Source organism: Oxyura jamaicensis, chromosome 5 (genome assembly GCF_011077185.1).
Source record: "Oxyura jamaicensis isolate SHBP4307 breed ruddy duck chromosome 5, BPBGC_Ojam_1.0, whole genome shotgun sequence".
In the NCBI taxonomy this organism is placed as follows: domain Eukaryota; kingdom Metazoa; phylum Chordata; class Aves; order Anseriformes; family Anatidae; genus Oxyura; species Oxyura jamaicensis.
This window is the reverse complement of record NC_048897.1, coordinates 54804528-54832457: the sequence shown is the minus strand read 5'-3', so window position 1 is coordinate 54832457 and position 27930 is coordinate 54804528. Positions and strand designations below refer to the sequence as shown.

The 27930-nt window shown below is 36.2% G+C and overlaps 1 protein-coding gene across 18 annotated transcripts in view; it reads left to right on the top strand.

The window, feature by feature from the left end:
• The window catches only part of PPFIBP2 (PPFIA binding protein 2), a 106285-nt gene that overhangs the window by 69102 nt on the left and 9253 nt on the right, over positions 1 to 27930 (top strand). For 11 of the 18 annotated variants that reach the window (XM_035329166.1, XM_035329152.1, XM_035329154.1 and 8 more), the window contains 14 exons: positions 2997 to 3128; positions 8840 to 9022; positions 10852 to 10944; positions 13232 to 13340; positions 14583 to 14615; positions 16291 to 16352; positions 17983 to 18058; positions 21281 to 21387; positions 21580 to 21644; positions 21893 to 21961; positions 22455 to 22515; positions 24230 to 24271; positions 26345 to 26498; positions 27857 to 27889. In XM_035329166.1, coding sequence (XP_035185057.1) covers positions 2997 to 3128; positions 8840 to 9022; positions 10852 to 10944; positions 13232 to 13340; positions 14583 to 14615; positions 16291 to 16352; positions 17983 to 18058; positions 21281 to 21387; positions 21580 to 21644; positions 21893 to 21961; positions 22455 to 22515; positions 24230 to 24271; positions 26345 to 26498; positions 27857 to 27889 — 1219 coding nt within the window. Of the gene's footprint in view, positions 1 to 596; positions 748 to 2996; positions 3129 to 8839; positions 9023 to 10851; positions 10945 to 13231; positions 13341 to 14582; positions 14616 to 16290; positions 16353 to 17982; positions 18059 to 21280; positions 21388 to 21579; positions 21645 to 21892; positions 21962 to 22454; positions 22516 to 24229; positions 24272 to 26344; positions 26499 to 27856; positions 27890 to 27930 lie in introns of those variants that run through there. The other 7 variants (XM_035329163.1, XM_035329168.1, XM_035329171.1 and 4 more) reach the window with 6 other exon arrangements.

Here is a 27930-nt window from a genome sequence, read left to right as displayed (position 1 = left end):
AAGGTTAAAGTTGATTTTCACAAAAAGCACCTTTAAGAAATTAATTTAAATTTTTAGTGGATTTTAAATGAAAAACAAGTAACTTGCTTATACATAAGATTTCTTAGAGTTTGTTCTATTTCTGTTCTATATATGAGATTTTCAAGATCCTCCTAAAGCTGCTACAACCCTAATTACCATTTTGCCTCTCTTATATTATCCTTCTTGCTTTAAAACCAATAACATAAATTTGTATTTTCTTTTCTTACAATGGCATATTTATTCTGGCTGGCTTCAAGTTGCATCATACCACTGAAATACACTATAATTTCTCTGTAACAAAATGGGTCACATTCTCTAATGAGCTGTTCCCTGTGAGCATCTGCTTGAAGATGAAAATAATTGCTTCCAGATGTTATCCATTTCAAGAGGGGACGTTTACTTAAAACGGCACTTTCTTTCAAAGCAAAAGTTAGACACTCTAGATGCAAGATAAATTGTCAGCTGTTTTAAATCAATGTAGCTCCATTGAAAACAAACCAGGGATAGTTAGCTATTTTGTCTATTTTAAGGCAAGAGATTTATGCCAGTTTACACTCACTGAGGATCTGATCCTCCAGCTTCAGAGCAAACTGTAAAATTTTGTTTGACTTGATTAAAAAATGATCTCAGCTGCCTTCATGCTCACTCATACCAGCTAGCACCTTATTCTTCACACGGAGCTGCTGAACTCAGAATGAGAGTGAGGTATCACTCTCCACTGCACAAGTAAGTGTACCTTAGGAGCCTATTGAAAAAGTAGGGAGTAATATCAGACAGTGCACTCAAAGGACAGATCTGTTGTTAAAAACGTCTAGATGGATGCTATGCCTTATTAAGAAATCTACCTGTTGCATCATTGAATGCCATGTCAGTGTCAAAAAAAGAAAAATAATTGTTTGTTCAACAATGAATAGGGCCTGTCAGTGGGGCTAAAGGTACCTTATCCTGCTAGATTGTTTGATGTTAAGTGGCCCTATTTCTATATTGAAGTTCTCATTTGTAGCTGTATCTTAATCTGCAGAAATGTGCTGTGTTGCCATCTGTATAGAGCCTGTTCCAATCTGGGCTGGAATATGGGCAGAACTGGATCTTGCGTAAACTAATGAAGATGTAGTCCTTTATCCCTGGAGCATTGAGGGGTTTTTTATAATTGTAATTTGTAATTACCTTTGTAGAAAGCAGCTAGTACTCAGATTTCATTAGGTGACTGCTTCTTAGAAGGGGAATAATGAAAGTCAATGTATTATCTTTTCCTGATTATTACTGAATTTATTCCATTCAGAGACCAAAAAAAATATAATAATAATAAAAAACCTACATTTCTGTTTATTCTCCCATCCATACACAAATATAATTGTCCATGTCGGCAGAGTGGGCACAACGCTGGGAATAGCGGGTGGCTTAGATAACTGGTGTTTCAATGCAGATGTAAGTTGAGTGCTATTTCTAGTTTGGACAGTATTCCCCACCAGACTAAAACAATTTACATCTAAAGCAGATTTGGGTTCCAAATGAATTTTAACTGTATAATTTTGAAAATAATGTTTGTGGCTTCCTTGGCTCTAAACCATAGTATACAACATACTCTACAGTTTGTGGAAGAGGGAAAGATGAGAAAAAGCATATTGATGGAAAGGGCAGTTTTTGACCTCTCAGTAACATCAGCATAGATCCAGAATATCTGTGCTAAATTCGGTTAAGATATTTCCATGTAATTCAAAGCAGAATCTGCTATAACTCCTCAGTATGTTTCATGTGATCAAAACATCACTGTGAGTTATGAATTACCGTCAAATTTTAAAAAACAGAAAAGCCATTTGGAAACCTAAGATCTTTGCAAAAAATAATAATAATAATAATTAGGCACTTGGAAAGCTAGGTATTGAATTTTCAGTAGGACTTAAACTCCTGAATAGATTTTTCACTTTAAAAATAGAGACCAAGAGACACAACTTTAAATATATTATGTTAAATCTTTGAAGATTTTTGGCTTTTGTTTTCTTGGAAACAACTGAAAGATGCGATGAAGCTGAATGGTGAATGTTTTCCAACTACAGTGATATCACTCTGTCCAAAGTATGCCTTTCTCTGCAATCTGAAAAATGAACTCATGGCACACAAGCAAAAGTCATGGCCAATTGTTTCTAGTTTGGTATTAGTTTAAACATTGCCTTTTAGGTTCCAGTTGGGTCATATTGCTTCTTTTTCAATGTTGTTCCCTCTACAGTTAGTAGTCTTGAAAAGTTACCAAGTACTGCCCAGAAACTTCAAGTACTGTTAGCATGACTACAGAAATGTTGCTTATCTTTGGTACTGTTTGGTTACTGTTGGTGTTCGTTCTATAACATATCCTTTGCTGAATAACATACGATAAAATGTTCTAAAACATTGAATTATAATACTAAAATGTAGCTTCATCTGATGAGTATCTTAGGAAGCAGTCAGCTGTTCTATAGTGTGTTGTCTGAAGGTCTCTATGTTATGTATGTTTGTGTGTGTTCAGCCTTAGTGTTGTTTTCTGATCTCATGTCTTGTGCAAGGATAAACACTGTGCCAGACGTTTTATTGAAGTGGGGAAGAGGACAGTGGTTTAGTGATTAACACAGGAGAATGTGTAGGTGAAAATAGCTGCAGAACTCGAAACATGCAGTTCAAACAGATCAAAGTATAGGCAACATAAAGAGAGGTAGAACAATTTGCTTTCATATGAATTTGCCAGTCACTCTGTACTTTTTGAGTTACTTTTTCTGCTTGCAGTGAATGACTACATTAAATCTATCTTTCAGCATTAAATGCTTTTTGCACAGTAAAGTAGTAGTGAATGTGGCTTTTGAAGAAAAGAATCATTTTGCTTTTGTATTGAAAGCATAAACAAAGGGGTAGAGACCTATGTATGGAACTGCCAGCAAATCATGCAGCGTTCTGTCAGTATTCATATAAAATTAACTCTGGAAAATTTTCTGCTTTGCTTTCAGGAGTTGCTAAGTCGAACATCACTAGAGACTCAGAAATTGGATCTAATGGCTGAAGTTTCAGACCTGAAAATTAAGCTGGTTGGTATGGAGAAGGAGCAGAGTGAATATGAAGAGAAACAAAACAAAGCTGAGGTGAGTTTCGTTCGATTTTCTTTTTTATTTCTATCTGTGTCTTTAGTATGCTGTCATACACCTGAGTTTTTGAGCTGAAATCAGCATGCAATAGGATCTTGCATAAAAGCACAGTCTGTGTCATTGGTCCTGTGAATTCAGTGAGGAATATGGTTATGCATTTTTGGGATGTGGTTTCTTTTCCTCTCTCTCATTATGCTTCAAAGGTTGCTGTTTGGCTTTAATCAAGATACAAAGTCCCTTTCAGCAGCATACTGTCTCTCTCTTAACCCTTTCCTTTCCAGGAAAGGGAAGCTGTACTGGCACGGATGTTTGAAGCCTACCAAGCTTTCCTTGTTTTATGACAGAGAATACTGTACACTCAGGAGCATCAGGAATGCTATAGACACTTGTAAGCAGAGATGCTCAGTGACTTTAATTCATTCATGGAGGGAGAGGCAAGAGAAAGAGCATTTTCTTCACATTAACCTTTTCCCTTGTGGTTACATAATAAATAGTAGGGGAAAAAAAAAACACTTGCATTGGAGGCAATTCTCATCCTTTCTCCCCTTAGATGTGTAGTGTTCTGGACATCCAAATGAGCTTTGCTTTTTACAGTGTTAGTTAAGGAAGAGAATGTGAAATGGGGAATAATATGAACAACGTGTATTTGCTTTACTGGGTACAGTTCCACAGAAAACTCTATGGTAGCGAGCAGCAGGTGGGAAATAGAGAAGAAAGGGATTACGGAAGACAGTTATCCAGATGAAGTGCTGTGTGTATTTCTACCCAGTGGTCTTGCAAGGGGACTGCCTAGCCTGGGAGGATTACCTGGCAGGGGAGGATTAATAGGGCTGTGGCTTGAGCCAAGATTTATACTTTGTTGACTGAAAAATGACTTTATGTTCCTGTTGACTTAGGAGAAACTGAAATCCAGGCAGTGTTAGAAAACTGTTTGTTTTCCATATTGTTGATAGTGGAATATTTGATAACTATGCCTAAGTAACTTACTTGCAGTGACATGATAAGTTTAGGGTGTGTTCATTTTTTTGACTTATTTGTCCTCTGAAGTTTTCTTTAGAGATGGAAAGATAGCTTAGAGAGAGCATTTTCTGGCAGAGGTTGCAAGTCAGAGGTACCAGCTGCTGTTGCTTTACCACCTGTAGCCTTCTCATGCTCTCTCACCCATAATTGCCAGTGTCTTGAGTACAGAAGGCCTAAGCAGTCTCACACTGCCTTGAAAATCTAAACAGGTCTGTGCAACATGTAATTGCTACAGGTGGGAGCTTGCTCCCAGCTGCTGTCTTCCTAAGAGGCCTTTAGACTTCCCATTACTGGGAATACCAGGAAGAAGCTGCTTGAGTTATTCCAAGACATTTACAGTCAGCCTGACTCTTGGAAAGCAATAAAGCTTTTGAGTGCATTTGGACTGACAGTAATTTCAAATGCTGAGTAGGTCTGGGCCTGCAATGAGGGTGAGACTGTGACCTGTGAAATTCTTCTGCCACTGCAGCAAGGTGTGTGGCCCACTTCAGTGGAAAAGCTCTATTGATCTGGAAGCCCTTGTTGTATTGCTAAGTGATAGGAAATGCCCTACTGAGATGGAAAAGGATTCTAATCTGATGGAAAAGTTGAGAATCATTGTGTTAAGTGTGCCCTGAATTATTAATTACCACAAGATGTGATTAGATTTCTGACCTGCTAGAAGCTGCAAACCTATCCATACAAAGCAAGGAAAAGGGGTGTTGTAACTAAAGCTGTGGGAAATAAAGAGCATTTTCAGTTTGCTAAGACATATATTTCCGATTGTCCTGAATAAATGTTAATCCGATTTGTCAAAACAAACAGGGGGTTGCTTTCAATCAATTTGAATGCTTACTTGAATTGTAAAGCTTTAACACTACTTGAGTTCCTTTTACTATAGTTTTTATTAATTTTCAATGCAAACACAATTTCAAATATCACATTGAAATTTATTAGCATAGTTTTTATATACTATTGGACTACAAATGCTGCTCAAATTTAGCAATAGCTTTGTCTTCCAAAATTGCTAGCCTCCACTGCCTGACTGCATCTTTTTAGTGAATAATCCACTCTTAAGAGCAAACTGAAGGTAGACTGTTTGCTTGTTTATGCATACACAACTGTACTGTGGTAACTTAATTGCTTCCAAGGGAGGCCATTCTCCAAACGGACAATGACTGAATGAAATTAATCTTACTGTAATTGTATATCTGAATGTCATGGCTACTACAACGTGTTGTTACAGTGTCTAATATGGCAAATGAAATTGCAAATAATATTTTTACACAAATGGAACAAAGCTGTGGGTGACAGCTAGAGCCTTTCTCTTATGCTGCAGTTGGCCAATTGCTGCTTTCAAGACTGAGTTTAGGAGTGACAGAGTTGAGCAGAACAGTGATTTGAGAGTTATGCTACTATCAGAACAGTCCTCAGTTTTCACCGTGACGTGTTACAGAGGCATCCTCTAGTTGTTAAACTATTTTAAACAGCCTCTTAATTATGATTCGTTATATTTAGAAATGGCAGGCTCAAGTATAACGGGTTCAAAAAAGTTTAAAATGAGATGTGAAATTGCAGAATAAGTCAGCTAAAACATACTTCCTTTGTAGTCTAATTTTGTATCAGCTCATTTCACAGCAGCTGTTTCCAGTCATGTAGAATTTATCTGTAGAATTATTTCTCTCATTGGGTTGGGGAGAAACAAAGCAAATTAAGATATCCTTCTAAATATGAGTGAATCTTAATCTGTCAGATACATTTCACTTTATCTTGCACAGCTGTGGTTTAGATTTAGTTTTACTTAGCAGCAGAGTTTGTCAAGTATCTCTAACCTCCTCTCAAAGGTATTAATTTCAGACGTAATGCCACTTGTCTTTGGCTTTTCAAAAGCACATGCTACATTTATAGTGCCATTTATTTATACATATAATACAGGAGCCAGGAGAATAGCTGCTTGTAAACAGATGGTCTCATTCTTGCCTTTGTCACTTCAATTCCCTTTTTGTGGAATAATGTTCCACTCTGTTTGCTGCAGTGATGCTGTGAAGGGCTTTGAAATCTCACCTGAGTGTATTTGTGTAGCTTTTCTCTTACCTGAGAAGCCTTAGAAATTTTACAAATATCTTTCCTCAATGCAGCGAGCCCAAATGCCTGTTTTACCCAAACATAGACAAAAGAGACTTTCTGTCACCATCAGGAGGCTGCAGAAATAATTGTCCATTTCAACTTGCTTAACAGCCTTCGTTCTCTCCTACTTTTTATTTTCTGTCATATGATAAGTTTGGTGATTTTTGCTTTTTCATACTGACGATCTGAAGTTTGCTGTTGGAAAGTGTTTTGTGGCTGTTTTGTGGGTGCTTGAACTAAATATCTACTACACAATTACGTGCCATTTCAGAGAAACTTGAGTCAGTGAGCCAAATACCCCTTCTGGTCTGCTGTACAGCACAGCTCTCAGGGGATTTGGGTGTGCTGCCTCACCTGAGTCAAATCCAAGCCAGGGTATTTTAGTGTCAATAAATTTTCATGCTGTGAAAGAATCTCAGAAATTAAAAGCCTTTTTCCATCTTGAAACTGGAAACAACTGTAGAGGCATATATTGCATGTGGAGTTCATCTTTTACTCTAACATCGACCTATCTTACCCTTCACGGGAGTAAGGATTTCTGTCATTTCTATGTTGTCAGGTCTTCCCTGAGGGAAGTTTGTTGGATGCAGTTTCCCATTGTTTTTTGTTTGTTTGTTTGTTTGATATGACTCAGAAGAGAAAGAATTACAAGGCAGGAGTAGTGGTTCTGAACTCTCCCACGCTGCTGCAACCGGAGCAACTGCCAGTCTGTGGATCTTGTTTCACAAGTGGTTCTTTACAACCTCATATGGTTTAGCAGTGTTCTGTGTCAAAGACGAGCACAGACTAGTATCCTGCTGCTTAAAAGAAGGCAAGGCAGATGGGCCTGTGTCCTGAGGATCCCACGTGCCAGTTGGTACTGCTCAGGGGGGTATCTGATTGTGGAGATGATGGTAAAAAAGAAACAAAATTAAAGCATGGAAGGTGGAGGGGTTGTGGATAGTATCTAAATTATACTAGTATGATGAGTGTTCTGCTTTGCAGTTCTCTTATAAGAGGAAGAGTTAGCAACAGGGATGTTCCCCTCACCAGAGTCGCACTGTGTTGCTGCAGAGTGGCAAATGTAGACGCTGAATATATGAAAGATATGGTTTCACTTAGCTTCCTTCAGTATCAGCTCACCTATCGTTTTTCTATTTCAGCCTAAAAAGATTGTATTTTAGAGAGATGGTATACTGAGGCAGAGTACACTTTCTAAATTTTTTGATTGTTTAAGGAGCTAATTCTCATTTAAATGTGTAAAGGGTTTGTTGGATGTGAAAGGATGAGCATCAGAGATTGTGAGCCTGATCCAGAGTGACATGTATAAAAGTAAATATATGCAGCTGCTATTCTGAATTTTATCTTAAGCACAATGCACTTGAAAAATACTTAACTGATGTGAATCTCTTTTAGCCAGCTGGTATAAGCTTTTGAAAGAGAATCTTTGTGAATATTTGGGCTTGCCTGTGGGTGCTGGTGCAGTTTCAGGTTGGTTGTATGAAATACTTCCCTGGCTGGAACAGTGTCCTGCCCTTGCCATAGCCGTTCCCTAGCACTGAGCAAGCAGCTTTATTGAATCAGCAGAGAGCTGGGATTACAGGAGGACTCTTATTCATTGTAATGAAGAATAAAAATATGTATATGTGCTTTTGTCACATGGTCTTCTGTCCATTAAAATTTTTTTCACTCCCTTGGGAGATGGATTAATCTCATCAAATTTATTTCTCTTGGTAAAACTGACAAGTCACAAAACATATGTTGTTAATGTGGATGAAAATTCAGAGAAATGCACTCCAAACTTGTAGTATCTGATAAAATACCCAGCACTATTTGTTGCTGAATCAGGCAATTTAAGTGAAATTTTATATAGATTTTAATACTTGTATTCGGTTTGCTTTCTTTAACTGGATTTTGTGTGTGTCTGTGTGTGTGTGTTTGTGTATCACTGATTGCTTCAGGGAAGCTAGCCAGCAAATCAGTATGCTTTAAGGTCATTACTTCTGTGGTACTCTTTGGTTTCTCTGTGTTGCTTAACTGTTTCTCAGTGGCCAGATACTGCCTAGCTTTCAAGCTAGGTAATGGAGTATTTTTCTGACCCTTGCTAGACTTGGAAATAGAATTGTTTTACTAGTCAATTCTGTTTATGAATTGGGAAAGAGTAGATTATGGCCTCAATTGAGCACTCTAGATTTTTTATTTTTTTTTCCTAGTGGATGATTTGTCTGTGTAATTAAATCAATTTCAGCAAAAGGCTGCCTCTCGGCCAGCATATCAAAATATGTTCCAATTTTTCCTAAAATCTGACTTCATCTTACTGGATAATTTACTGAAAATTTGGGCCCAAATTCTGATCTTTGAATCAGGATTGGAATGACGAATTAGTCTGGAACATTCTGTTCTACAGAGCTACAGTGCTCTGCACAATATTCCAGATTTATGACTATTTACATTGCTTTAGCAGAAGCAAAACGTGTTGTCTTCTTATAGTTTGCCTCTGATATGCTCCCTGTATTTCTCTGTGCTACAACTGTAGAAACATATTCTTTGCATATTGTTTTCATTTTCTTTCTCACCTGTCTTTTTTTTTCCCATGTTTTCAGTCAGTAGTGAACCTGATAAGTGAGCTCCAGGAGCAGATGTGTAGACTGCAGCTGGAAATTAATAGTAGAATCCAAGAAAGAAAGTCTCAAGATAGGAAACCAGATGTGACACCTAATGGCCCTCACTCTAGTCCAAGATCAGTGATAGAGACTCTCAGCCAGAAGAATTGCTCTCAGTGTGATGTACGAGAAGTACACATTAGCAGAAGCCTGTGCATTGACTCTTCTCTTGCAGAAACTAAATTCCACTAACCAGGGCTGTGTTGTGAATTGTTGGCATTAATCGTTGTGACTTTCGTGAGTAAGAGAGAGGTGGTTGCAAAAATTACAACAAAGAGGGAAAAAAAAATAAAACAACCAACCAACCAACCAAAAAAAACAGTTGGCTTATTCCCCCACTCTCCTCCCCCAGTCACTGGGACAAATTTGGTCACTGTTGATGTCAATGTACTACAGCACAGATATCCATAAGAACCAATCACCTCTCTCAGGTTTTACATGATCTGCTTTTTACTCGTAGGTCTATAGTGCTGGTGTGGGTTTTTTTTCCCTTTTGCTGTTGTTGTTGTTGTTTTCTTAGTTGAAATTTGTTTGATATGCAGCATGGTTGCATGGTTTGGTAGTTTGCTAATTTTCCTCACAACAATGGCAACCTAACCAGTCCTTTGAACACAGATGACAATTAATTCCTGAATATCTTAAAAGCTTAACACAGGTTAACCCATTTTTGTTTATTCTGACATCAGTTTCTGAAAAAAACATTTGAATTTATGTTATAGATCCCAGTTTTATGTGATCAAAACCATGCCATATGTAAAAATAAACAACTATTTTGCATAAAATGTATAAATTGACTGAAGGTTGAATGTTATTGGTATGCTTGAAAAAGTCCATCTTAATATGTGCTATTATATCAGTTTATTTCAGTTGCTACGTCACTTTGCTGGATCCCCAGAACTAATTTTATAGATAATCTGCTTATATTGAGAGAGCTTCTCAGTATTTTTTCTCCAAATTATTTTTACAAAAATAACTCATTTGTGTATGATGCATACTTTGAAAATAGTGCTGTTGATTCTGAGCTTGCCTTTGTGCTGAACTGGTTAGTGAACTACTAGGCTACCCTGTGTCAACTGTGTATTGGAGTAATAATCTGAGTCAAATCTGAGAATCTTTCCTAATAAGTATTGATTTTATCTGAGATACTAGTTTGGTTGTTTAATGTATGTACTATACAGGACTCCAAAACTGGGTTATGCTTCCAATTTTTTCTGTTCCTCAGTTCATTTTAAGACATTGGGTCTCATCTGAGTTCTATCAAGAACTTAATGGTGTTGTCCTCAAGAATGAGCGTTAAGATTTGGCTCTATGAAGGAAAGAGAGAAAGAACATTTAAGGGACAACTTTGTCAGAGGAATAAACAGAGATAGCTGCAACTCTATGCCACATCAACCCTGTTCGCAAAGTTGCATAAATCAATGCTGAAAGTAACATATTGGTAGTCATATTTGATTCTACGCATGTGGTATTAAAGCCCTATAACTCAATATTACTTATTCTGAGATATTTTTCTTGTTAAGTAGCTTAAACACTTGGTTGGAGCAACAACTGTTGCTATACTGAAAGTCAGTAATCTGTTAGTACTTCACATTTTTCTGCCTGCTTTCTAGTAGTAGTGAAAACAAAAACCAATCATTAATGCTGTATGAGACTGTAGTTGTAGATTTTTTGGTTCATTTTCAATGAGATCCACAGGGATTACTAAGGTCAGCTGTCTTCATTACTATGACTAAGAAATTTGCTCATAATTTCAGGGAGAGCATTTGAGAAACTGTTCCATATAATAATCTCTCAATTAAAAATAGTTTTTGTCTGCTTACACTAGGCAACAACTTCTGTATGTGATGGTTCAGTGTTCATAACTGCATAGTTCTTGCATGATCTTGAACGCATAACCATGGAAAATTAATATCTACATGAATAATCTTACTTTTGGCTGTTCTTCCTTGCAGGGTTTGCTACAGGAACTTAGACACCTCAAAATTAAAGTGGAAGAACTGGAAAATGAAAGAAATCAGTATGAGTGGAAATTAAAAGCAACTAAAGTAAGCAGAACACTTAGCAATTCATAATGACGGACTTATTGCATCTAGAAACTGAAAAACACACTTCTCATCAGTATTTACTTCTGTTACAATTGCCTTGTGTCAGTGCTGACTATAGTCTGTTTTTTCTTGAACCAACTTTGTAGTAAGTATTTTGGACTACAGTTTTTTGTAGATACTTTTTATGCTTCCTGCTCCCACCCTGCCATTCCTAGTTATTGTATTTCTTCTTTAAAAACAAAACAAAACAAAAGCCTCCGTGGAACATGCTTTCTAGACTGAAGAGAAGAAACATGCAAAGTTGGACGGGTATTCACTTACTATGGAATTTATTTTAATAGAGGTTAAGCCCAAAATACACCGTTAGATCATCTACTCTGACTTATGTCAGTATCAAAGAGCATAGCTGTCTTACTCCTGTGTTGACCTTAACTCCTGGAAAGCTGTTGGATTTTCATCTGGGGTAACACAACATATGACACAGTTGGTCATTTTTGCTTATAAATTATTTTTCTGGTTGAACATTGTCATCGTTAAACACTTGCACTTTGTTTCTAATTTGAATTTTTAGCCCTTTTTCCACTAGATTAAAAGGTATTTACTATTTTCCCTGTTGAGGTACGCTTTTTTGTTTTGTAATCACATCTGTACTTTTATACGTGTGGTGTTGTAATCACTTTATATAAATGATTGACTTTTTTCTAGTTGTGGTTGGATCTTGGAAAAACATTTCCAATTATTAAACTGAGTTTTCTTTGTAATACTTGATACCTTGATCCAGATATGACAGATTGTTGTTCTCTGTATTAACATTTCTTTCTTTTGAGAATTCTTAGATGAATATTGAAATTTTGCTATCACATTTTTTTTCTATTAAGTTAAAAGCTCTTATTCCCATGAAAATGTTTTCTCTGACGTGGCAGCAATGGACAGCCTTTAGGAAAATATTTTGTTAAGCAGTGTGTGGCCAGTTGCCAAGACAGATAAAGATTACGGAAAAGGTAGAAGCAAAATGAAAATAAGAAAGAATAGTAAAATGAGTGAGAGAAGATACAGAAAGGAAGAAAAGTAGAGGGAAAGAGAGAGGAAGAAGAAAAGTAATTTTAGAGATAACAGGAATGAGAAATTAAAAGGAAAGGAGTGCATTTAAGAGTACTGTGAGATCAAATGGACCAGCAGAGGCAAATCCAAATCTAGTATTAAGAGGTCTGAAGCTTTGTCTTCCTGTTGCTTCAGCGTCTTACATGAAAAATTGGAATATTTCCATGACTGGATATAAAAAGCACATTAGTCACTGGGAAGTGTAGGAGCCTTTCAGAGATGCAGCAAGGCAGATTCCTCTACTCCATGGGGAACTGCAGGCAGAGTGGTAATCGTGCTGCCATCCGTTTGCTTCCTGGTTAAAAGATAAGTTTGTATATTAGAATAAAACAGTCAATCTTTTATCTTGTTCATTTAATGTTTGGTGCTTTGCATTTTTCCCTCTTTATTTTAATATATTGAGAAACTGGTTACACATTACTGATTTTTTTTATTGTTATTTTTTAAATTGCAAGGAGTTTGGTATGCTTTTGCTGGTGGAAGTGCAGAATGACTAGATATAAACACTTTAAGGCTGCTGAAGAAAATCTTAATGAAGCTACTGACTCAGTAAAGCATGTTGTTGACAGTTTTTCTCATAAATAGGAAAAAGAGATGAGTCACTGTGTTTCAAGCTGGACAATCACTTCTTTCAAGCCATGCTTTCCTTCTACAATATTTGCTGTAGCATCTTAAGTACATGAAGAACAAAAATTCTGTCATAGTGCTGTGAAGAGGGCTCAGTATTCAATTAATATTATTAATATTAATAATTAGTAACTATTATAATATCTATATATATATATTTAAAAAAATGCTTTGCTATCTTATAGTGGTATTCATGCAAAACTCAGGAGTTGCCCTGTTGTAGTCATTATTGAATGGTCAGCATTGTAGTGTTGAGAGCTTTCAGAAGTTTTTTTTGTTGAGAGCTTTCAGAAGTTTCTTTACCTATACAAATCTTTGAAAATCTTATCTTTCCCAAAACTCTCTTCTCTGAGAGCTAATTCTTGTAAAAAGTGAGCTGCTGTAAAAGGAATAGGACAGGAACACCATGAAATGCATAGTTAGTGTTTATGCAGTGTCCCGAACTGGGAACAGGTCTTCATTCAAAGTAAAGTGTTATGCTTAGAAATATTCTAGTTCATGGGGAAGAATCACAGAGAATCTGTGACAATGTTATTCTGAATTTCTTTTACTCTGTCAGGCGGAGATAGCCCAGCTTCAGGAGCAATTAGCTCTCAAAGATGCAGAAATTGAACGCTTACAAAGTCAACTATCTAGGACCTCATCACATAGTGAAGTTGCAGAAAGAGGTAAGAGGAGGGGGATTGTACTGATTTTTTTTTTTTTTTCCTACTGGGATTATATTTATGATTTGAAACAGTCGTAGGAATATATATTTTGTGTCTACCTTCAAAAATTCATTGAAAAACCTTTATAGTTGACGTTTTTTGAGAGGGAAAAAAAGTGACAATAGTAGCTAAATATAATGTTTCCGTGATACAGCATTCTCAAATGTATTCATTAATTCACACCTTTCATTTGTTCAGGATTGTAATGCAGATTTGTTTTAAATCTGTATGCTTGGTACACATCAATAGCAGCTAAATCAGTTCATTTACACTTTGGTCCCAACCAGTCATGCCACAGTTCTCTGAACTACTGACTCCCTAGAGCTTCTATCAATTGCTGGGCTGAGAGCATTATGCTACTAGTGACTTTCTTCTACAATATTGACTCTTAGTGCAGGAACATTTGTGTATAGTTTACCACAGTGTATCAGAGAGCTGCACTAACTTTTTTTGTCTATGTTAGCTAACGATTACAAATAGAGCCTTTGCTGAGAGGTGACTTAGGTACCTTGTGCTACCTCTTTATTAGGGCTTACCAAGAGTCTCCTTACAGGAATTAATGCAGATGCCTCTTTTCTTGAAGAGGACAGTCTGTATTTTTGACTGTTATTTATTCTGAAGGAGTGACAGTCCTTTCCAGTAAAGCCTTAACATGTACTTAGTGCTAATTTAATTCATTTGCAGAGCTTGTGCATGTAAAGTACTGCATGTCTAACTAGAAAATTAGTTTCTCTAACAGCAGTGTTTTGTGGACAAACTCTCCTACTAATAGGACTTTGTATTTTCTATGAGATTCTCAATTTCTGGAATTTAAGGTACAGATGACTGATTACCAATAAGTAGAGTGCTCAGCAACTTTCACCTTCTAGTGATGTTTCTGGTTCTGTTCATGCTTAAGATGGTAAAACTCTCCTTGATTCCAGTGGGAGAAGAATCAAACCTTATACAAAGATTCTTTAAGCTAACTTTAAGGAAACCACTTAGACTATATTTGAATGGAAACAGTATGCAGCAGTAATAATGCTTCTGAAAAAGATTACTGATTTGATCAAATTTTTAGGTCGTCTTCTCAAATAAAGTAGAAAAGTAATGTCAATGTATTTTGTAGTATGCTAGAATGCATATTCTAATTAAAATGCAAACTTTATCTAATCTGTGCTTTTTCTGTATACTTTATTTGACTCTCACCATTTACCACCGTAGAGGAAGTTTATAGGAGAAGGCTAAAAGAAAAACGTAAGCCTTGCAATTCACTTTTGGCTTTATTTCACTGTTACGTTCACACAAATTATAACTCAAATGCATTCTGCAGCAGTAATTCAATATTTGTTTAGATTTGGCTGTCTAATTGTAATATACATAAGACATTGCTTTCATTGCTTGCAGCAAGCAAACGGTTGCTTGCCCTCTTTGGTAAGATCTCACTTCAGAAAATAAATCAGAGTTTCACAAAACAGATAGTTGGACTTCAAACAGACATTGTCAAGGTTATCAGAGCCAAAACTTAACCTTTACCTCTTCTTATTTGTACATATGTAAAACCCATACAATATCTGGAAAGATTCCTTTAATTGAAAGCCTCTTTCCTTGGAGGGAAGGATTTAGGTCTGAAAAAAAATGTTTCTATATGTGATGTTGTTATAAATATTCTAAGTAAAGTTTGCTTTGTGTGCTTAAAAAATACCTCGACACAAGTTCTTTTTGAAGTCTAATATTTTTGAACAGAAATCATTAGGACTGTGATTTCTAATGGCTTTTTATTTTTTTTCCAATTGCTTGCCCACTGTCTGCTGGCTTTTGATTTGTCTGTGTCCATGCATGTCTTGAATTACTAAGTGTTCTCTTTTGCAAGATGAATGTTTGCAAAGTTCATTTACATGTTTTAAAATGTAATCATTACAAGGTGTATGTTTTTCAGAATCATTACCAGAAAACAATAATTACAGTTCTTGCAAATAGTTGAGAAATTGTATATTCAACATTTAGTTATAGAACCTTTTTAAATGCTCTTTTACAGTATTGATTCTCTTTCTTCTCTCTCACTTCATGCCTGCACATCTGTTTTTCGTAGTCCTTTGTGAAACAAATGGGTCTGGTCTAATGTCAATGCATGAATTCCTTAAGTGGCAGCTTCAGCAGATAAACTGTTTCAGGTTCTATCTCCATCATCTAGGTTTGATTTAGTGCAAGTTAATACTAGAGGACTCAATAAGTATATAATGTAGAGAAAAAATGAAAGATTTGGTTCAGCAAAGTTAGGATGATGTAATTAACAATCTCGTATGTTTCAGAAAGTGTGTTTTAAGTGTTTTTGACTATAACATTTTTAATAACCTCTGAATCTATATTGTAACACCATCTTGTGTGAGGCAATTATGTATTAGGTCTTGATGCAGATTTTAACTCAGTTATTCATACTGAGCTGTTTTAAGAAAAAAGTATCTTACAAATTTTCGTCATTATAGAATATCAAAATAGTTATTGTTATTTTTCATTTTAAGACTCGTGAATATCCCTGAACTAATTCTCATAAGCTGGAGAATATTTTTCCCAGATGGAATAAAATTTATTTTCAATCATGCTTAAATTTATTTCCATAAATGTATAACAGCAAACATGCTCTCATCTTTTGTAAAAATAAGCTTCACTGTTTCTTTTATTTTTATTTATTGAATTTTGGAATATGAAATAGCATTGTGTAGCCTTTTATAAACAAAACCAGCTTGTTTTTGTTGTGTGATGCTTTTAATAGCTGTTGAAAAGCTTTAAATTAAATGTAGTTTAATTTGCCATGCCACTGACGTGGTTTTGGTAACTTATAAGAACATGGAGAGGGTATTACAAAACAGATATCATTTACACTAAATATAGCAAATGTATTTTTCTCATAACATTTTGAAAACATTTTTAGATCAAGAAGTTCAACGGTTGAAGATAGGAATGGAATCATTATTGGCTGCAAATGAAGAAAAGGTGAGAAAACATCCTTCTTTCTACATAATAAAAATGAAATGTTGGATTTGAATCTCTGTAACGATCTGAATTACCTGCTTTCCACAAGCATGATATTGCCCTGATTTTTGGATCAATCCCATGAGACTGTGACAGAATGTTGATTTTTATAAAATTGTCTGACCTTGCTAACCTGTAGCAGAACTCATTGGGTACATTAAATTCCATAGAGGAGCATGCGTTCGTTTCACTCTGCTGGGCAGCTGAACTCCACCACAACCACACTCTCAAACCCCCTCCTCAAAAGAAGGGGGGAGAAAATAACGTGAAAAGTGCTCAGTGGTTGAGATAAGGACAGGGAGATCACTCAGCGATTATTGTCATGGGGAAAAAAGACTCAGCATAAGGAGATACATATAATCCATTTTTATTGCCTGTTATTAACAAGCTAGAGCAGTGAGAAACTAAAATTAAACTCAAGACACCTTCCCCCCCACACAGACATTCTCTTCCACCTCCTCTCCTTGAGCAGGGCAGGGGAACAGGGGACTGGGGCTGCTGTCAGCTCATGATGCTTTGTGTCCGCCACTCCTTCACGGTCCCTCTCTGCTCCTGCTCCACGTAGTGCCCCTCCCACGCACGGGATGCCGTCCTTGCCAAACTGATCCTGTGGGAGCTGCCCACAGGCAGCAGCTCTTCAGGAACTGCTTCCACATGGCTCCATACCATGGGGTCCATCCCCTAGGAGCATACTGCTCCAGCATGGGTAAACATATTTGTTGTTGTTGTTTGACTCTCATCACCTCTGCTGCTCATCTGTCAATTGAACAATTCAAGTGCAAGGCCTTCAGATGTCATTGACTTATTACATAAAGTGTTCCTTATTTTTAGAAGTTTTATTCCTGTTTAATTCTTGAGGACATTGTAGTTCTTGTTTTATGATAATAAACAGGCAACAAGATTTTCTTTTTTGGTGACACATTTACATATGATCACTTAGACAGTAATATGCATTCCTAAAAACTTCCTTCAGTAAGTGGGAGATCTGGACTGAGCAATGTTAATTCTCGGGAAAATTAATGAAACTCATAATGATCTCTAGTTCTTAAACACTCAAAAAGGTAAAATTTTACATCTGGAAAATAAAAGATGAAGCAACATCTCTTTCCAAAATTGTTCCAAGGCTGCATAAGCTTTTTGAATTTGAAGGGAACAAAATACTGTTGATTATGTCCTAATATATGGGTATACTGACAGGGAAAGGAGGGTCATTTCCTTGGAAATTAGTGGTCAGATGGTTGACCCACAGGTTCATAAATGTTCAGTATAGAGCCATTACCTTCAATAATCTTCCAACATTAAACATGCTTTTGTGAGACCCCACCTGGAGTCCTGCGTTCAGCTCTATGGCTTGCAGCTCAAGAAAGATACGGAGCTGTTGGAGCAAGTCCAGAGGAGGGCCACGCCACAAGGATACTCAGAGGGCTGGAGCTCCTCTCCTGTGAAGAAAGGCCAAGAAAGCTGGGGTTATACAGAAAATCCCAATCCATCTTTTTGTTTCCAAGCCAAAATCACAGAAATGAATGTGTCATAATAGTGTAGGTTAAAAGTCTAGGATTTTTAATATGATTCCATTTACTGCTTTTCACAGGACCGCCGAATAGAGGAGTTAACACTATTGCTAAGCCAGTACAGAAGGGTCAAGGAGATAATGATTGCAGCTCACGGTAAAATGTCTTGTGAATAGTTTCCTAGTATCAGATCATTTAAAAACTACATGCACTACAACTAGTATTTGTTGGCTATTGAACTTACGTGTATGATACTATATAGTTCATTATCCACATACTTGCATCATGCTGGGGTGCTGAAAGAGTAGAAGAGTAGAAGGAAACACAATATTCCTTGAGCAGGCTTGTGTGTTTTTGACTGTAGCTGGTGGAGATTTCGTTTTTGGTTCTTATGCTATATTCAGGTAAAAAAAAAAAAAAAAAAGAAAGAAAAAAAAAAAAAAAGGATCAGGTCTGAGGATTTAGTTACAACATGAGTATTCAGATATTCAGAGAAACTTCTGTGACTGAATCTCACGTTCAGCTCCCTAAGTCTTACCCTAAAATGCTTTCTACATCAGTTAATAGTAAATTCCTCTGTAGAGCCTAATTTTGGTGCTATATTCTGTTATAGATGGTGTCATTAAGGATTCTGATTGATAAAGATGAATGATGAGACTACTGCTCTAGTTGTACAGCTCTGTGAACTGCTCATCAGTCAGGTCTGAAGTCCTGCAGTTCTACCTCGTTATGTGCCAAGGCAATCCAAAGCACTGCTTTCCTTAAAATGCTTTACTATATATTGCAATAGGGCAGGAGCTTTTGGTTGCAGAACTCCTACATCCACGTAGCGACGGCTGGGTGGATGGCTGGTGCCGTGGTGTTATTAGATACTTCATGCAGCGCTGTCACTCCTCACTGATGGGACTCCTGTAAGTCTCTTCCCTAGTGCAGGCCCATGTCTTAAGTCCTTCATGGCCAAAGCTCCATACTTCATTTTTCCCTGCTACTGGTTGTCATCCCCTCAGTTGCACATGGGCTGTAGAGATCAGATGAAAAGGAATTAGAGCAGGAAGGGTGAAAAGGACTGACCAAACAGCAGGATGCTGCTCATTCTGAGACATAATTTGTAGATGGAGGGACAGTTAAGAAAGTTCATTCAAATTAGTTAAATGCACAAGTTTCCAGCAGTTTTATTAAATTGCACTAAATCCCTTTCTAGAATGTTATGCAAAATTAAAATGACAGTTTAATTAATCACCTCCTGTAGATGAATTAAAGCCTGCAGATAGGTATTAAGGTTGTGTGGTATTTTATTTCTATGACAAGTTTTTACAGTGTAAAGTGAAACCAGGAGACCTTAGCAGATGGTGAACCTTAAATAATTAAGTAGATAGTACATTCAGATTTCATACACCACAGTTCAATTCAGGAATGGCAGTATGATCAGCGCCAGCCACCTAGAGTTAAAGGAAGCAGTGTTTTCCTTTGTCATGATTTTTATGCTGTGTTTATCACAGGGAATCTGATCTCCTCTTACTGTTAGGAGGACCTTTTCTCTTCTTTGTCTCTGACATATTGCTGAAAAGATGCAATTAATATATTAAGTTCTGTTGCCCTTTTCTCTCTAAGAAAAATCCTCACAGCTGACAAGGCAAATTCTGGTTTGGAGAGAATGACTAGAAATCCACGGTTGCTTTGGTGCACAGAATATTATAAATGTAAACCACATGCTGGTTGTACAGATTAGGGTGCATCATCCCCTTGTGAGATATGTTTTTTGGAGGAAGCTTGTGTGCATAAGCAAGGAGGAAGCCATGCTGGTCTGGATTATTGAATTGGTACTGCTGAGAGTGTGATGGAGTTAGTGCATGCTAGTGTAGACATTCTGTACAGTATTAACTAAAATACTAGCGATGCTCAGCATATTAAAACAAAAACCCCAAACCTGTGTGAGAACTGGAGTGTATACTCAGATCCTCCATAAACGAGGTACATGCTGTGATGCCTACATTTTCTTCATAGTCCCAGTGAACTTGTTACCTTATCTGTGTTTTTGTGGGAGTTTCATAGTTAGATTACCAATAAATATTTCTCCTTAAAAAATAAAAAATATTTATTATTTGTAGAGGTAGGTTTTAAAGGTTCCCTTTGAAATATAATCCCCGCTTAGAAGTTGTTTTATTAGAGTCAATGGGTTGAAATCTTCAGTCTCATATAACTGTTTTCAAATAATTACTTGCCTGAAACACAATACATTGTGTCACTTATTTCTGCTAAAGGGAAGCAGTAAGTTACATTGACAACAGAGGACTGACTTTTCGTGATAGGTAGCATGTGCACTAAATATATATATATATGTTTTGGATTAAAATAGTACATCAGCTTGAAGCAGTTATTGATATCTGAGTAAAATGTAGAGGAACTATCATGAGCCACTACAGGTAGCTCTTCTGGTTTTAGTAATTTCTGGTGAGGGGCTGCCTACCAGGAACCATAGCTTGTGGTGTTATCAGCACTAAGTTTCATCTCATATCCTGAAGGGCCAGTGGTCAGTATCAAGTTTTCTGATAGTCTTTTTAGCTCAACAGCATGATAACCAAGCTCATGTCAAATGACTTTTTAAAAGGTCTCTCTTCTCAACAGTGAGAAGGCTTAAACATAAGATTTAATGCTTTTACATAGCCGCCTAGAGCTATTGCACCTCCATCACTTAAATTGGGAATTATCTAAGTACTTAAAGATCAGTCTAAATTTCTCCATCATGGCATATCTGTTCTTCCACATCCTGTATGTAATCCCGTGCATGAAAGATCTCCAGAAAATTTCTCATCCAAAATACTCTGGAAGTTTGCTGAGCACTAAATATTCAGACCCTGACTTAGTATTTCAGCTTTGACAATTCAACAATAAAAATCTTCTTCAGTAGTGAATTTGGAATATTTTAGTCTGGGATATCCAGAAAACCATGGAGTATGTTTACATGTTCATCCTCAAACTGAGCATGGGGCACTGCATTATGATATTTTCGATGTCTAACATACATCCTATAAAGTGATACAGTGTGAGATGGAAAATGGTACCAACTTGAACTTCCCTTATAATATCAAATTGTGAGTTAGAGTGGTTCAGAAGCTGTCTCATAAGCAGCTCAGCTACTGAGAACAGAGCACAGCAGATGACTAAATTTGTTGTCAAATAAAATATAAATCAGCTCACTTGTAAGTCAGAACACTAAGGAGGGCTGGGGAGTGGGAAAGGCTGCCAAAGTGGATGCGTCAGATGAAGACTGAAGTGGAATATAGAGACTGAAGTATTTAGATTACCCGAATATGTTCCTAAATGTTATTTTTTGACTTGTTTGTCTCCCTTTCTACTTCTAATCTTTAATGTTTGCAGGCTCTTCAGACAGAATTGTCTCTGGTGGTAATGAAGAGGAACTTGAGGCAACTTTAAGGAAATGGAATCTCTTGAACAATCCTCAAGGAGATCTATTTAAATCAGAGGTATGTAGTAAAGATGTTTTAGAAGCACATTCTGATGTAAATATGAATTGTTTGTCTTGTTTTCTCTGTAGTAGAAAAGATAATGTAGACAAGAGTTTTGCCCTGGCTGAATTTTTGTGCCTATTGCTATGGGCACTACAGATTCAGATTCAGACACTAGAGGTAAAGGCTTGAAACTTCTATTTTATATAGGCCTCTTCAGGAGAATTGCCACCAGCTATGTTATCTCCAGTGCCACACAAAGCTACAGAAATCAGGCAAGACTTGTGTTTCTCACTTTTTGTTGGGATTGTCTTAAGTCAAAATTATTTAATTAAAATGTTGGTATCTAGTCTTGCCTGTTCATAACTACCCAAAAGTTCTTGCAAAGCTGTGAAAGATGCGTTTGCCATGTAAATTTAATGCTTAGTTGTATAAGGTTTGGACTACAAGAATGAATTTGTCATTTTATATATCAGAAGATGCATGTATAATGGTACTTAACGTATTTTATTCTAATTTGAAGTGGAACCATTCCAGTATCTTCAACTAATCTAACCCCTCCACAAGAAGAAACTTTGGAAATCCTAAATAGGTAAGAATTGGTAACGTTAACTGAAATATACAACATATAGCCAGATGGTTTTGATAATTCTGCCTTTCTCCTTCCATTTTTAAAATCTTTTAAAAAGCCCTTAATATTGCACAGTGTTTGCAGAGAGGTATTAAATTCTACTTTTGCTTGTTAAGAGCATCTAAAAAAAGTCATTTATATATATATAAGATTTAAAACTGGATATTGCCTTTAGTTGTTGATCAGCATGGCCATGTTCCTGTTTCTGACTTGATCTACATCAGTACTATGTTTTAAACCCAGGACCAAGAATTTTAATCTTTAGGAAAAAACAAAACAAAACAAAAAACAGGAAAATCTCCCAGTTCTGAATTATCTGTTATTTGAAGATATTATGTGATATATGATAGCTGTCATATGATACCATTGTGACTGTCATATGATACCATTGTGACATACACAAGCATATTATGTTGCATTTACTGTTGCCTTTTTTGCCTGTTATTATTTTAAGGGTTCCACAGAAAAAAAAATCAAGTAGTTTAGAAGACTTGCAGAGTGAATCCCTGGAAAAGGTTGGTTTATTTGTACTCAGAATTTCTGGTGTTAAATATCCAGAGTAAAAGATAAAGGTCAAGTATAAATATTGTTTGTTTCACATATAGTAAACCTAACCACCACTAATGTCATATGTGGGGAAAAAAAAAAAAAAAAAAAAGAGCCCTAATGATATAATAATTCAGGTTCATGTTTTGGCCCCAGTGCTAGTCTTAGAATAAACAAATGATTTGACACATCCTCAAATTCAGCTTTTCAACTAAGAGAAAAAAATATTTAAGTACAGGAAATAATGAGAAGTCATTTTGTTGAACTGCAGTATAATTTTGTTTATAGATAAGTGTGTTAAAAATATTTTTGATTTCCAATCTGCTATAATATTAAGACAACATCCCTGAAAGTATTAAAAAGTATTGGGACTGGGCATGCATTTTGATGTAGGATTCCTTTGAGTGTTTGCAGGTAAATATGAATGTAACTCTCTAACTTTGACTTCAGATATAAATGGCATTCTTTAAGATGGTAGTGATGCTGCCTTAGTTAAGCAGCAGGAGCACTGTTGTTAATTCCAAGGCTTCTTTCCATTCCATAATAAAGACATTCCAATTTACCAAGTCTCATTATACTATGGTCCAGAGGTTTTATTTGTCATTATGTACGCTGAATTTTTTTCTGCATGTGTACTTGTAACTTACAGGACTATTACTGACATTTTCTATGCCAAAACTAGCCTTAATTCTAGATTACATGACCAAATAAAATGTTTGAAATTTATGTTGCACTCATTTGATTGTGGTCACACAAGTGACAGATCATTTGACAGCTAACATTTCATTCCATGTGTAATTTATGAAGGTCTGTTTTCTTTTCATAAATTTTAAATTTTTTTCTTGTCTTAATCTTAAAAAAATCTATTTGTCTCTATGATATGCTAAGGCTCTACCTACCTACACCTTTAGTCTGCAAATCTGCTGTATCTATCAAATCAGGGTCCATATAGAAAAAATGAAATGAAGAACGTGACAGAACTTTAGTCAGTGAGACCCCAGTTCAGCAAGGCTTTTAAATTGTATGCCCTAATTTAGGCAAATGAGGTTTCTTAGTGAAATAAATGAGACCAGACTTTCCTATACTTACAAGTGCTAAACAAAAATTAGTCACAACTTAACCAAAACTAAGCCCCAGAAAACTTGTTTTGCTGACACAGCAAAAGACTTGGCTCTTTTCACTGAGTCCAGTGGAACCTGTGCTGCTGGAATTGTTCTTTGCACAAAACTCAAATTCCAATTACATCCAGCAATAATAAAAATTAAATAAAACTTATCGTTGTTTCTGTCCTAGCCATGCTGATATTTTTCACAGCTCTTCTTCATGGTTTCAGATGGATCCATACAGTGCATATTCTCTTTTAATGTCAGACATTTTGATACCATATTAAGTGTTAGGTGGCTGCCATGGGACCACCCAGAAGCTTAAAAACAGCAAAATCCCTTTGATCACAACAGAACCTAAACTGGGCACAAATTTAGTAAAGTGGTTTGAACAAACACATTTAAAGGTTAAATACTTTATTAAAATGAAGAGATAACAGACCTTGTAATATGTTGTCAATGCATTAAGTAGCATCACTATAGTAATCACACTATAATTGATGTATGTACATTAATACTAACATTTGTCTGTTGCTTTTTTCCATAAAACTTTGAAATTATTCTCCCTGCAACTCCGTAGTATGTAGACGGAAAACCAGTACAGCCTGTTGTAGAACAAGAGGTATATTAACTGTAAACTCTTCTAACATTTATCTGCCGTGATGTGCTGTGATGGTATGGCTGTGTTTTCGTTTTGTATTCATCTTCCCTTTTAAAATGTTTGCAAAGTTCAGGTACTTGACAAACTTTGGGAACAAGAGTAGGGGGTAAGGACTTTTTGTGTGTGTTTTTTTTTTGTTGTTGTTGTTTGTTTTTTTTATCAACAAGCTTTTTGGGTGTGCAACGTTAGAAGTCAGTTTCAGAAAATACATTGCTAATATTTGATTAAAGTAAAAAATGGTTTCTCCACTCATGTAATGTTAGGTGCTAGTGGCGGCATACTGTAGCTGCCAAAACAGGAGCAGGAGTGTGACACACAGTCCCCAAAGTTCAGGAATCTGGTCCATGATTATAGACACATGAAGATCCCTCTTGGCTTTGAAATAGAAATGGAATAAACCAGTGGTTATCTAATTAAATATTTCAGGTATCATCCTGTCACAGACAAAGTTTGATGTAAGGATTTCAAAACAATTTTGTTTAAATGGGGTTACTAATTAGGAGAATACAGTATGTTTCTCTGCACTAAATACATCTTGCATATTTTCAGCACATTGTTCTCCTACCTTACCTCCTTTCTGATACTGTCATCTGTCAGTATGAGGTTATTTCAAAATACACATTGAATGTACACCACTCCCATAATGTCAGTTGGAGTTACAGATTCATTGCTTTTCCAGAAAAGCCTCTCTATTCTTGTAATTTTGACAGTTGTGATATATTTTTTGTCCAGTCATGGCTCCTTCATCTTTTCATCTGGAGTCAGTATTGATGAAGTCTCAGCATGAACTTCCAAAACTGTAGCCGAGTGCATCTGTGAAATGTGAAATGTATACTTTGGCTGCAGAGAATCTTGTTAGGCCCAAAACTGTCAGATCTGTATGCAAGTTCCAAACTACCTTTGTACAAGGAGCAAGATTCCATATTAGTCAATAACTGTAAAATTGAATGCATGGAGATGAAGGGATTCTCTGTTTTAAGCATAGCCTCCATAGTAGTCCCTTTTCAATACAATATACTCCATGCTAGCTTTGAGGACCACCTCTTGTGATCTCTGTTGCTTGAGAAAGGTCCTCCCAGTGTAAGTAATCTCAATGATGCCGCTGACACTGTGTACGTGTACCATAGCTGCAGGCAAGCATGCTTCAGGCTATAGTCTGATGTGGACAGAAATTGTATAGAATATGTCAGCTCTAAAATACAGGTCAGTCCATGCTTTTTAACCAGCATGCATCCAAATTATACATTGTGCTTAGGTACAATAGAATTGGTATTTACTATATACTTTGCAGTTTGCATTTAACTTTTTTTTTTTTTCAACCTAGCATTTGGAATGTTAGTTATCCAGAGAGGTCTTAATTCTTACAGAAGTTACATATCTGTAGCCTAACTTCATTTTTGATTCTTTGAATGTGATTAATGGTGGTGGGCAAATATGACTGGCCAAATTTGAATTATACAAATACTTCTGGCTTAAATTCCATCGAGATACAACTATAAGGCAAAAACGTAGAATCTTTGGTAAAATATGAAGGAAAAATTTGGCAGTGCAAAGAACGGGCTGATATGACTAAATTCATTTCTGACACTGTCAAAAGTGGGCCTTGGAAGGTGTGAATTATTATATATGGTGCGAATTATTATATATTGGAAGGTGTGAATTATTATATATGGTGCCAAGGTCCTAGAGGAAAGGGAGGTGGCTAGAAAAAAATCATGACAAACATAATATTCAATACATATACAAACATAATATTCAATATATATATAAATATTATGGTTTAATATAATACACAGTATAGCTGAAAGGAAAGGAGAAGATGAGGGAAGAGAAGGTTGGGTCTTAGCTAGAAAATCATGGTAGCTGATTATTTAATTGATATATTGCATATTAGATTTAAATTGAAATGTCTGTAAAAAGGAACATACCAAATTTCAAAATACTTTTTCTAAATTTATACATGACTATTGTGTACTAGATTGTAAATTCAATGAGTGATTTGTCTTTTTCTCTTTCCTCTTTAAAAAAATGCAGAGTAAGCCACTTGCAAAAGGCAGCAAATACCAAACTTTGCCAGGAAAACTTCCTCGACCCTCACAGAATGGAGACCAGGGAACATACAACGCGTCAAATTCACCAGACACATGTGGCATGAATGACAGTGAGGACAACAGCATCCTAGGCCTGAGTATGTGTTCCTGCCTCTCTGAGAGGCGGCATGGGCATTATGTAAGAAGCAAACAAGAAAACTGAAAATGGGAAAATACCATGTTATATAACCTGCTGTGTTACAGTAACATACAATGTTCAGGTGGTGGACTGAGGGAAAGTTCTGCTTTTTTAACAATATATAAAAAATATTCTAGATCAGCTCACTGAAGAATGGAGAGCAACTTTAATTTGGAGAGTTCTTTTTTGTTGCACTGGATGATATTTAATTTGCTGACATCAGTGATAGCATATGGAATGAGGTCATACCACTGTTGGAGGATATGGTGACAGCATTCTTAGCCAACCAATCTGTTACTGGAAATTAGAAATTTTGGAGATCCAAACATATTGATAATATGAATAAGTGTATTTTTTTCAGACTATCTTCCATTGATCACATGAGATTGCTGATGTCTTCTTATAAAACAATAATCAAAAATGCACAGCCAAGTACATCAGGACTAGACAAAATCTTTTTAAAAGAACATACAGTAGATTGTGTATTAATCAAAAAAAACTCTTCCTTTCCCATCCCACTGCATTTTATTGTGTGACACTTTACAATATAACCAGCACTAATGTGCACATTTTAGGAAAAAAGTTATGGTTTTTGGATTTTTTTTTATTGTTGTTAGATTGTTTTTGTGTGTGTGCGTGGTTTGTTTGTTTTTAAGAAAGAGCTCAAGGTCTTAAAAGCTGCTAGTGTACTGTAGCTTACACATTACAATAGGTTGTTGGTTAAGGGTTGTTTTATTTTTATTTTTTTTTAAGAGTTTTTCTCTAATTGCAACATTCGAGTTTCATTAATAGTCTGTACAGGTGTAGGCAGTCCACAAGCCATGCTATTATGTTTTAACTGCAGGATTATCCAAAGATGTGTGATATTGTAAAGGAAAATATTATTTTTCTAGAAACAAGCAGTGAATCTGTGAAAACACAGAATTACTGGAGGTTAGTTTGTATCTTGCATGTACAGTAAACTCAGTACACCTCCAGTTTTGTATTTCAGAAGAATCTGATGTAATTTTAGACACTGCTTCGTTTCTGAAGTGCTGCAGGCCTTATGGAGCTCTGTAGCATGTTTATTAATATGTTTTGAGAGAGAGAGAGAGAAATGATTGTTCCAGTCTATTTAAGATGACCTGTACGGGATTCCTGGGGCTTGTGCATACCAACGCACATTCGCTTTCATGTCAAGCATAACTGCTTCTTTTCTTTTTGTTTCTGCTTTTAATGCTTAGCTTACTTCTTTGCTTTTCCATAACTTTATTTTGCTGGTGTTTTATATCTTCTTTGCTTCTTCATCTGGCTTTCTGCTTCTTGGGATGACTGAAGATCGCATCAGGAGTGTCAGTGCACCAGTGCTAGGTACTGTATCCAAACAAGATGCAACTTTAACATTAATTTTG